Raw genomic sequence first — 11424 nt, 5'->3', positions numbered from 1 at the left:
CTTGGTTAAGTTTTACGTGATGAGAACATACGCTCCAGCCATAGACTTTAACCATGGAGGATAATAAGGATAATAAGGTAAGCCTATGAATGGTTAACAGAGAAGGCTTATGCAGTGGTGTAGGAACCGATGCACCGTCTTTTTTTTAAATGCAGCGGCAGGGACCACAGGGTATACAGGACATCCCGCAAGTAGTGGCAGCTGGGTGGCGGTGTGGGCCAGCGTTAATGTCCCGCTAATATAATCATTTTAAATATTGTAAAAAAAAAAGTATGCATTATAATAACCTATGGGACTTGTTATAAATAAAATGATCCTTGCAAAGATAACAGCAGTAGGCTACTTATCATAATTTTACCTAAATATTATAATAATAGGTGACTCCATAACGCATTAATTACGAATCTTGATATCAGGCAATAGGATCTATGTGTATTATAGCGAAAACCTGTACTGTGTAGTCATTTTGTTAGTTATTTAGCAGTTTTATGGCTGGCGATTGAAGCTGTTCAGGAGCCTGTTGGTATAATTGTGTATTTACACCAAGCCCCCTCGTGCCTTATTGTGTAATTATAAACCAGGCAGTTTGGGTCCTGGATGCTTATTGGCTGAAACAGCATTTCAGCCATGTGTATATACGACAATATACCACGGTTATGATGCAAAAAGACTTGTTACTGTTCTATTATGTTGGTAACCAGTTTTATTAGCAATATGGCACCTCAGTGTTTGTTGTATATGGCCAATATACCACAGCTAAGGGCTGTATCCAAGCAGTTTGCCTAAGAACAGCGCTTAGCCATAGTATATTGGCCACTATAAACTGGGTGGTTCGAGCCCTGAATGCTGATTGGCTGAAAGCTGTGGTATATCAGAGCGTATACCACGGGTATGACAAAACATTTATTTTTTACTCTTCTAATTAAGTTGGTAACCAGTTTATAATAACTCTGCGTTGTGTCGTGCGTAAGAACAGCTCTTAGCTGTGGTATATTGGCCATATCTGAGCATTTAAAAAATGGTCTAATTTGTTCCAATCAGAGTTTAAACGAAGATGATCCACATGATCATCAAAGTTTGGCAGGTCCAAGTCCAGAAAATGAAGAAAAGATATCCTGAGTTTAAACTATCCAGAAGATAGTGAAGTGAAGGATCCCCTGCCTCAGATCGAGCTGAAGGCTGTGACAAGGAGAAAAGTTAAGGTGAGACAATAGATTGAGGAGAGAAAAGGGAAATCTGGGGTCTTACCTGTCCACACTCCAAACCTGTCCAATATGCCATACACACATGCTGTTGTGAGGTTGGAGGGTAAATTGTCCTTACAACAGACTTCCATAATAATATTCAATCACCAATCGTTTACCCTAGCTCTTCTCAAAGGGCCTGTATAGCAACCGGCAACATACAGTATGTCACTGACTGTATTGTCTTTTTAGACAAAGAGGAGGACCGGTGCCAACAGGTCCACAGTTGAACAGAGCACTGATACTGATGCAGCTGCGAGAGATTTTGTTGATAATCAGAATGATGAAGATGAGGAAGAGGTGAAGAAGGATCCCCTGCCTCAGATGGAGCAGGATGCCGTGAAGAGAAATAAAGTCAGGTAAGGGAATAGATTGAGCAGAGATGTGGATATTTGAGATATCTTTCATGTCTATAAACTTGAACCCTACAGCATGTTGTTCTGAGGAAGGTAAATTGCCCATACAATACCCTTTTATCTCCTAATAGTAAATCTAGGGCTGACCCCATTTGGTCGACTGGTCGATTGTTTGGTCGATAGGCTATTGGTTGACTGGGATTTCTTAAGTCGAGCAGGTCGCAAACGTTTTTTTTTCTTCATGGTGCACATGGACACCTGTCTGATTCGCGCCTGTCACAGTTGACTAATCCATTACCGAGGCCACAGTGATGGCACAGTCCATCACGCTAAGACGTGATACTGAATTGTATATGGTTATATTATGTAAAAATAATGGTGCAACACTAATCAATCAAATATTATTTTATAACAATGTGCTTTCTCCCGCGTTGGATACGGTCGCCTGTCCGTGGTTCTGAAACATAATCTTCAGCAAAGTTAACCAGCATATTGGGATTGAGAACAATGCTGCAGAGGCAGCAGCAGCAGCAGAGACGGGGGAAACAGCCCTTGCCTTAGCCTAATTGTCTAAGAAGATTGAGGAGAGAAGAAAACACAACTTAATTAGGTCTATAATCAATAGCCTAATTGTTAAATGTGCCTGGCTTTGGAAATCATCCATATATATATTACCAGTCAAAAGGGTTTTTCTTTATTTTTACTATTTTCTACATTGTAGAATAGTAGTGAAGACATCAAAACTATGAAATAACACATATGGAATCATGTAGGTACCAAAAAAGTGTTTAAACAAATCAAAATCTACTTTATATTTGAGATTCTTCAAAGTAGTCACTCTTTGCCTTGATGACAGCTTTGCACACTCTTGGCATTCTCTCACCAGCCTCATGTGGTAGTCACCTGGGATGCATTTCATTAATTAACAGGTTGTGCCTTGTTAAAAGTTAAGTAAAGGAAGTTCTTTCCTTCTTAATGCGTTTGAGCCAACCAGTTGTGTTGTGACAAGGTAGGGTTGGTATACAGAAGATAGCCCTATTTGGTAAAAGGCCAAGTCCATATTATGGCAAGAACAGCTCAAATAAGCAAAGAGAAACAACAGTCCGTCACTACTATAAGACATGAAGGTCAGTCAATCCGGAAAATGTCAAGAACTTTGAACGTTTCATCAAGTGCAAAAAAACATCAAGTCGCAAAAACCATCAAGCGCTATGATGAAACTGGCTCTCATGAGGACCGCCACAGGAAAGGAAGACCCAGAGTTACCTCGGCTGCAGAGGATACGTTCATTAGAGTTAACTGCACCTCACATTGCAGCCTAAATAAATGCTTCACAGAGTTCAAGTAACAGACACATCTCAACATCAACTGTTCAGAGGAGACTGCGTGAATCAGGCCTTCATGGTCAAATTGCTGCGAAGAAAGCACTACTAAAGGACACCAATAAGAAGAGACTTGCATGGGCCAAGAAACACGAGCAATGGACATTAGACCCGTGGAAATCTGTCCTTTGGTCTGATGAGTCCAAATCTGAGATTTTTGGTTCCAAGAATGTCTTTGTGAGAGTAGGTGAACAAATGATCTCCGCATATGTGGTTCCCACCATGAAGCATCGAGGAGGTGTGATGGTGTGGGGGTGCTTTGCTGGTGACACTGTCTGTGATTTGTTTAGAATTCAAGGCACACTTAACCAGCATGGCTATTATAGTATCCTGCAGTGATACGCCATCCCATCTGGTTTGCGCTTAGTGGGACTATAATTTATTTTTCAACAGGACAATTACCCAACACACCTCTAGGCTGTGTAAGGGCTATTTGACCAAGAAGGCGAGTGATGGAGTGCTGCATCAGATGACCTGACATCCACAATCACCCAACCTCAACCCAATTGAGATGTTTTGGGATGAATTGGACCGCAGAGTGAAGGAAAAGCAGCCAACAAGTTCTCAGCATAGGTGGCAAGTCCTTCAAGACTGTTGGAAAAGCATTCCAGGTGAAGCTGGTTGAGAGAATTCCAAGAGTGTACAAAGCTGCTGTCAAGGCTTTGAAGAATCTCAAATATAAAATATATTTTGATTTGTTTAACACTTTTTTAGTACCTACATGATTCCATATGTGTTATTTCATAGTTTTGATGTCTTCACTACTATTCTACAATGTAGAAAATAGTAAAAATAAAGAAAAACCCTTGAATGAGTAGGTGTGTCCAAACTTTTGACTGGTATATACACACATATATATATACATACACACAGATATAAGACAGATATAGCTTCTGTTGCCTGTTTGAGTATTTGTTTAATAGCCTACTGATTCTGTGAGCACCAAGCCTCATGCACCGGCAAAATGTTGAATTAAGCAATTTCACAGATTTGGCTGTTTTTAATCTTTGCTATGCTGTAATAAAGGCTTTACAATTTTTTTGTCGTTAGAACAGACTGGTATTGCTTAGAATTTATTTAGTGTTGTTTACACTGTTCCAAATGGTCAGAAAAAACAATATTGTAATCTAACAGCAAATGTTTGGCACACATAATACTCTGTCAGCGCTTGCTCCTATACCCTCCTTGTTCTTGACCACCAGTAGTTTCCACAACTAAGTCAAATGTCTTCCACAGATCTGAATTTCCCTTTCCCTCCTAAGCAACCAGTAAACATTCACCCGTTTGGCGTTTATTTTTCACATCCTCCGCATCCATTTTGCTGTCGATATTACTGTGTTCGGAGTTTGTTATAACCAATTTATTGATTTGATTATGATAGGCTATAGGTCAGGCCCTAATTGTCACATGCATGCGATGCTTACATGTTTCACATAAAGAGAGCAAGGCTGAGGAAATAGGTAATGCTTTTTGTAAACAAGTTAGGGATTTCGGTAACAGAACTTTTCATTCAGAAACGAGGAAGAAACGAAATGGCTGAAATGATCTTGCATCTTCAGCATGGACAGCAGAATAAACACTTGCTGTTATGCGGTGCCTTTTCACTGCAGTAGGGAGGAGAGCGAGACAACGTGCGCCTGTCACACAGGCACTCGCTGTCATTTATTTTAATACAGTGTCACCATCGGGCTCTTTCTTGAGTCATTTGTGTGTCTTAATTATTTAATCAAACAGTGTGCTTAAAGCATCAGACAAGCTCAGTGCCTATGTAAGTGATTGTATTCAAACACATAGGGTGTGTCTGATATGGAAAAATACATTTTAACATTAGAACAGGATGACTCTCGGTCGACAAAGTTTTTTTTTGTCGGGGACAGCCCTACAATCAATCTTACCCTTGCTCTACTCAAAGGGCTGTATTGGAATGGCTTCATACAGTATCTACGTGTATATCATTGACTGTATTGTCTTTTTAGACCAAGAGGACCAAGAGAAACAAAGTGGAGCAGATCACTGATACAGATGCAGGTCATAAATGAAACTCTAATTTCACTGAATGTAATCCTTTTGCATGTAAATGTGATTTAGTATGGGCATCTATTGAGCAGAGGACTAATAGCAGAGTGCACATGTTATCCTTTCTTGGGTACTTAACTTCACAAAGTACACAAAGTTGGCTAACCTCAGAAGGTTATATGTTTTCTGACTTCTTTACCTTGGTGAATGCTGCTTTGGACACAGGTCCCTCTACATCTGTGGAATTCTCTAGGATGGCAATTCAGCGGACATTTCACCAGGGACAATCTAATGAAAAGATCCTAAGCGAGTGTGTCTCCAGGGCCTGTCAGACCAGGGCTCTTGACCTCCCGCCAATCAATCCGGATGCTTTCAACCCGATTATCATCCGGTTTCTGGAAAAACTTACTGAGGAGTATGTCCAAACTTCTATTGTAGTATTTGAATACAATGTCATCTGGAGGATTTTATAAATTGTATGTGTGTTGGTGTGCTTTTTGGTGCTAAAAACATCTAATTATCTCCTATAGGCAATGGAGGCAGTTAAGCATTGGCAGGATGGACCCTGTAAGTCCCTTAACCTTGAAAATTATTCATAGATATATTAATAGATGTTTCAAGAAAATTAGATACAAGCCATTTATCTGTCTACAGTATCATCCACATTATCACAAACAGTTACATTCAAAGAGCTTTTTAGAAGCCTACTGCTTTTCATGCTTTCCAATATATGCCACTTTCATGATTCTCATGAACATATGTGAGATTGTTGGTATCTCTTCGAGGAGCTTGGTTTCAGAGCCCGGCTATGAGTAATCTACTTACACTGTTTTCGGTCCTACAGGTGATGAGGGCACTGCTTGCAGAGATGTGCCTGGAGATTGTGCGGTTTGTATCTGAGGCCATCCTGGAGGTCATCATCCCTGCAATTTTCCGTTTTGTACGGATATACAGCCATGTGTCTCCAGTATCCGGCAAGTCTCTGACAGAATTAGAGACATCTTCTAGCACAAACCTGAAGGTTCGCAAGAGTGGCAGCAGAAAATCCTCAAGGTCTTGCGCGGCCAAATCAAGCTCCTCTCGTAATGGGTATGTTCAGTCATTCCTAAAGAAAACCGGTTTCACCTAACTATTCATAACCCATATTGTGAAAATATGTTTTGTTATCTGTATAACAGTTTACTCTTAATGACTGATTACTGAATTATGCATTAATGTGACTACAGTGTCTACTATCGAATATGGAATGCTGTATTGTTTGCTTTGTATTCTCAAAGGTCTCAGACAGTGTTGCCAAAGACTCAGGGAGATGGTGAGTCTATATCATCTGAGCCACTCAGTGACTTTTTTGGGATCACTGAGGACAGTCTCCTCACTAGTGTCCAGGATTCCTTCAAAGAGTCGCTGAACAATGTCCTCTGTATCCAAAGAGAGGGCCAGGTAGACACTCAAAGTCTATCCCGGGTTATTGTTGGAGAAGTGTCAAAGAAGGTCAATTCCATAATCTCTGTGGCCATTCAAACTCCAATCTCTGGGCGAATGTCCCCTGTCATTTTTGCCAGTGGTGGTGTCTCCAGCACCAAGGTGGTTGAGGAGATGGTGTCTGGCGTTTCCAACATACTTCAGATGTTCATTAATGGGCAGAGTGTTGAGCAGAGTGTTGTTTTCAGAGAGGATGGTGTTGAGGTGGATATGACACATTTAACAGGACAGGTCATGACAGCACTCTGTGGCACTGTTTTGAACTTCAGCAATAAGGAGGAAAATGAACCCGACAAGAGGGAACTGCTTTGTGTTGTTGCTGACCATATGAAGATGCTTGAATCGTGTAAAAGTTCTGAGGAGATGCTAAAACAAGGAGAGAGCAACCTCAATATCAAAGGTGCCAAATCTAGTCTTCATCTGTCAACACAAAGTATGGACAGACTACTCACTGAGGAGTTTCAGACCAAGGCCACCGAATCGATCCGGGAGATCGTTAAAAGATTCAGGGGTTGTACATCATGTTGTTCTGGCACTACATCATCTAGTCCAATTCCTAGGATAGGTGAGATCGGAGACCTTATGATCGACCATGAGGCCTCTGAGTTGGTAAGTACCTTTGTTTCAGACATGGACAATCTTACCCAGGCTATCAGGGCATCCTGCTCTCCTGCACAGAGTGAGCAGATCCTTCTTGAAAACCATCAGAGTAAGATCTGGTCTTACACTGTTGGTTGTTACTACAACACGAAAAATACGCTGAAGAGGCTTTTTACCTGTCCAGAAAAAGGGTATCTCTCAAGTACATTTGTGGAGAGCACAAAAGATTCTTTCACAATGGTTCCAACTTTGTACCTGGACGTCGGTCATTCCAGTAATGGTGAGGCTGACACATCGGACTCCATTTCTTGTAAACCACTTTTAATAACCCCCTCATCCATGAATGAACAAAAAGGACAAAGTGAGACCCCAAAACCTCTCTTGGCTCTCAAAAAGTATTTGCAAGACCAAGTCCTCCTTGACACCACAAAAGCGATTGCCAGCCAGGTTCTAGTCTTGTATAAGACTGAGGTGATGGAGAAGTTGTCATCTTCTGCTGGAGAGTGTGATTCTGAAGAGTCTCTGGAGGCCACTCTATTTGTGGATGGCATCATGTCTGACTTGAATGACTTCACCAGTTCTTGTTCTGCTTCACCATCTGAGTTGTTAGACAGTGAACAATGTCTCTCCGATCTCACTTTTCCACTTGGTCTGCAGGACAGCACCACCAACAGTGAATCTACCCAGAGTCTTCCAGTTATAAATATGAAGAAACTCTCCAGTATGTCTTTCCAGACAAAGGCTAGAAAGGCAGTGAGTGAAGCTCTGAGATCTGTCAACCCCTTTACAACCAGCTTACAGGGAGACTCTGAAGCATCTACATTACTGGACACTTTTGTAACAGATGTGGATACTATTGTTCAGTCCATGCAGACACATGAATCTGAAATTCTCAGAATTTCAAAAGGGAGCACCCTTTCTGCTGCTCGTATTATATATCATAGATTTCGACAAATGCTGAGGCGGTTTCTCACTCCCTGCCAAGACTCTGTAAAGGTCATCGATGGTGTTACACCAATACATGATGAGACTCTCAAACAGGCTTCCAGTGAAAGTTTAGATTCTCAGGTGACTTGTAATAGTGATTCTCTTGAAATCCAAGCGGACTTTCAAACCTGTACCAAGGAGGTCATTAGTCAGATCCTCACTGTGTATCACTCTGAGGAATCAATGGAGGAATGCCTCTCTAGCCTAAAAGGAGATACAGAAGACCTGTCCAAGTTTTTGGATGCCGTTGTTTCTCAGATTGACGTCCTTGCCGCCTCCAAATCATATTTATCTGTTGATGACTATGCTGTCAATACACAGGACAATTTGCATGGTGAGATCAACAATGATGAAGAGGAAGCATCCTCTAGAAGTCTTAAATCCACAGCCTTTGACAAACTATGTACTGAGGAGTTTCAAACTAAAGCCTCACATATGGCTGGTGGGATCCTTCAATCAGGGTTGATTGGCATTGTAAATGCCAGCCTTGATGGTAGAAGTGCAGACATTTGTGCAGAGTCCAGTAATGATGGTGACGATAGAGATGTCAAAATCCTTCAGAAGAGTGGAACTCCATCTTTATTCACCTCTTCTCTGCACACCAATTCTGCAGCATCCAACATCGTCATAAATATCACTAAAGACCTTAATAGCTTCACCCAGATGACTAAAATGTCTGATGCTTCAGTGTCTGGCCAGTTAGAGAGATCCCTGTCAGCTTCAACCCTTCCTGTCAGTGTTCACAATGGGGCCAATGTGAAAGGAAAGATAATTTGGCCAGGCACTGTTAACCTGTTCAACAATGTGTTCACCAAGGTCAAGGATTTTTTTGCCCAGCAACAACCGGTCCTCCTAGACAATGTGGTTGAGGCCCCCAAACATGTCGAATCCATATGCAGAACAGCTACTTCTACACAAATGACTTACAGTGAACATGAAGGCAGCCAGGCCAGCATGGTAAATTATTCCAAAGCCTTAATTAGTCAGACTCTGATGACAATCCAGAGGAGAGTGTCTATGTCAGAGAGGATGAGCACCTCAGAGAAAGGCCTCTTGACTCGTTCCATTGTGGGCTCCATGTTGGAGGATGTTGACATGGTGAGAACTGATGGACACGAGATACATCGGCCATCCTCCTCAAAGTCCTCCCTGTCCATCACCTCTGCCATGACCAGAGGGTCCCAGAGTGATTTTACAAATTCTCTTCCAGGCACTCCAGTCCCCAATGAGTGGCCTGTTGAAAGCTATTGTCCTATCATTAGGAGTTCGGTCATTGATATGAGTGACTCCTCAACTCATTCACAAGGGTCAACAAATTACACAAGGCAAACCATCTCTGCCATAGTTGACACTGTTATGGAGGTCATTCCAAGAGAAGATACAGAACACATAGCCACTGCAGATGATGTCACTTCTTTGACAAGAAGACTTGCGAGACTCAGCCCCAGGGATGGTCTTCAGAACTTCTCACATGAGCTCACTGACAAAGTTTATGAGCTCATAAAAAGTCACAACACCCCCCAGGCTCTTTTTGTGCCAGCTGGCAAGAGCGTGTCTGACTCTATTCTTTTGAAGCTGAAGACAGGATTGAATGCTTCTGAAGAATCCAGGGAGTTTCCATCTGACCTTGTGTACTCCTTTGCTAAGGAGTCAATAAAACGTCTGCTACAGCAGATTGTCCCCTGGCTTCCTCCACCATCACAAGGATCAGATTTCTGCCAAACTATCATCTCTGATGGTTCTCTGCAGGACACAAGTCGGCTTATCCCGAGCTGTTCTGCCATCTCCATTAGTTCCTCACAGGTTTACTCTGACACAAAGAGCCTTTTCACCAATATAATGGTCAATCAGGTCATGGATACCTGTTCTGTGGCCTCCAATTCATCAGAAGAATTATCAGAGTTGATGAACATAATCAATGGGTTGTCCCCAACTGATGCTGGAACACTTGACTCTGACAGACCGGCTCTTATGACCACTAGCCGTCAGTCTAGTGCCAAATCATTGCCTGGACCCTCTCTGTCTGGCAGCAGCACACACAACGGTGGAACTGTGGATATTCAAGTTTTAGGAGAGGTGGAATCCAAGATGGACAACAAAGATCTGGAGATGTCTAGTGTCTCTGTGCATCCATCAACTCCATCAGCCATGGACTCTGATACATATACATCATTTGACTCCACTAGCAATGACTACACCTCTTTGGTACTTTTACTGATTGTTAGATTGCTGTCAATGATCCCTACCCCTATCACATTACTGGAATCCTCTGACATTGGTGAAACATCAAGAGTTCTCACAAAGAGGATTCTGTCTGAGTTCTGTGGCACCTCAGGCCTTGAACCAACTCAAGCCTACCCCCAGAATCTGAAAATCAAAAAGATTTTCAAGGCTGTCTACAAGGGGCTTCTTCAAGAATTCGGGTCAGAGAAGATGCTCCAGGTTGCAATGAAGTCAACGGATTATGCATTTGACGATGCCCTGGTCAAATCATTAACTAGGGAACTACTAACTAAATGCAATGAGGCTAACTCTTCACCTCCCTCCATGACCCAGTTGCCATCACACAATGCACTTGGCAATGACGAGGTAGGTAATTCTAGTCTTCCAACAACTGGTAAAAAGGAAAAGAAGAGAGGAAGATTCAGCGCTCTCTGTGGACTCAACCTAAAGGTACATATGTCATCAAAATACAAATTATAAAGATTATTTTTATTAAATACGTACAGTATGATGGTAAACACTGATACCTTTTGTGTGGAATTTCTCCTACTGTACAAATGACTGTTTGTTACCCAGTGTACAAAGAAGGTCAACAAGAAGAACCACTGCACTCCAACACCTTCCCAGAACCAGACCCCTGCCGTCAGTGAAACAGGTAAGTCAATACACTCAAATGTGTACTGAACAAAAATATAAACGCAACATGCAACAATTTAAAAGATTTTACTGAGTTACAGTTCATATAAGGAAATCAGTCAATTGAAATACGTTCATTAGGCCCTTATCTATGGATATCACATGACTGCTACCTGCCGCCCTACATTTGTAAATTATGTAGAATATTACAATTTAAATAATAATAATGCAATACTAATTCTTCAGACTAACTAGGGTCAGTTAAAGAAAATGTTATGTTTACATTTTTTCCCCCCAGCAATTGTCAATGATCAAGACTCCTGCCAAACAGAGAGTGTATGCTCCACCAAGAAGAAACCAAGGAAGCGTTCGCTCATTTCCAGGATGTTTTCAGCTATAGGCAAAGCCTTGTCCAGCCCCTTTACTTCCTGCTATAAAAGGAAGACCACCTAATCTATATTTCAAAATAAATATTTTAAATAAACATAATTGCATTAA

The 11424-nt window shown here is 41.6% G+C and overlaps 1 protein-coding gene and 1 long non-coding RNA gene across 2 annotated transcripts in view; both read left to right on the top strand.

The window, feature by feature from the left end:
* LOC115156115 (uncharacterized) overlaps nt 1–11424 on the top strand; it is a 23162-nt gene extending 11738 nt beyond the window's left edge. The window contains exons 3-9 of the mRNA XM_029703432.1: nt 4959–5010; nt 5224–5413; nt 5529–5565; nt 5843–6087; nt 6276–10740; nt 10867–10945; nt 11225–11424. Coding sequence (XP_029559292.1) covers nt 4959–5010; nt 5224–5413; nt 5529–5565; nt 5843–6087; nt 6276–10740; nt 10867–10945; nt 11225–11379 — 5223 coding nt within the window. The 3' untranslated portion in view covers nt 11380–11424. The remainder of the gene's footprint in view (nt 1–4958; nt 5011–5223; nt 5414–5528; nt 5566–5842; nt 6088–6275; nt 10741–10866; nt 10946–11224) is intronic.
* LOC115156128 (uncharacterized) lies at nt 1107–1588 on the top strand. Its single transcript, XR_003868185.1, has 2 exons — nt 1107–1202; nt 1437–1588. It is a non-coding gene; the product is annotated as an uncharacterized LOC115156128 (long non-coding RNA).

The sequence above is a fragment of the Salmo trutta genome, chromosome 20 (genome assembly GCF_901001165.1).
Source record: "Salmo trutta chromosome 20, fSalTru1.1, whole genome shotgun sequence".
Taxonomy (NCBI): Eukaryota; Metazoa; Chordata; class Actinopteri; order Salmoniformes; family Salmonidae; genus Salmo; species Salmo trutta.
Note: the sequence above shows the minus strand (reverse complement) of the source record. Positions and strands in the feature narration are given on the sequence as shown.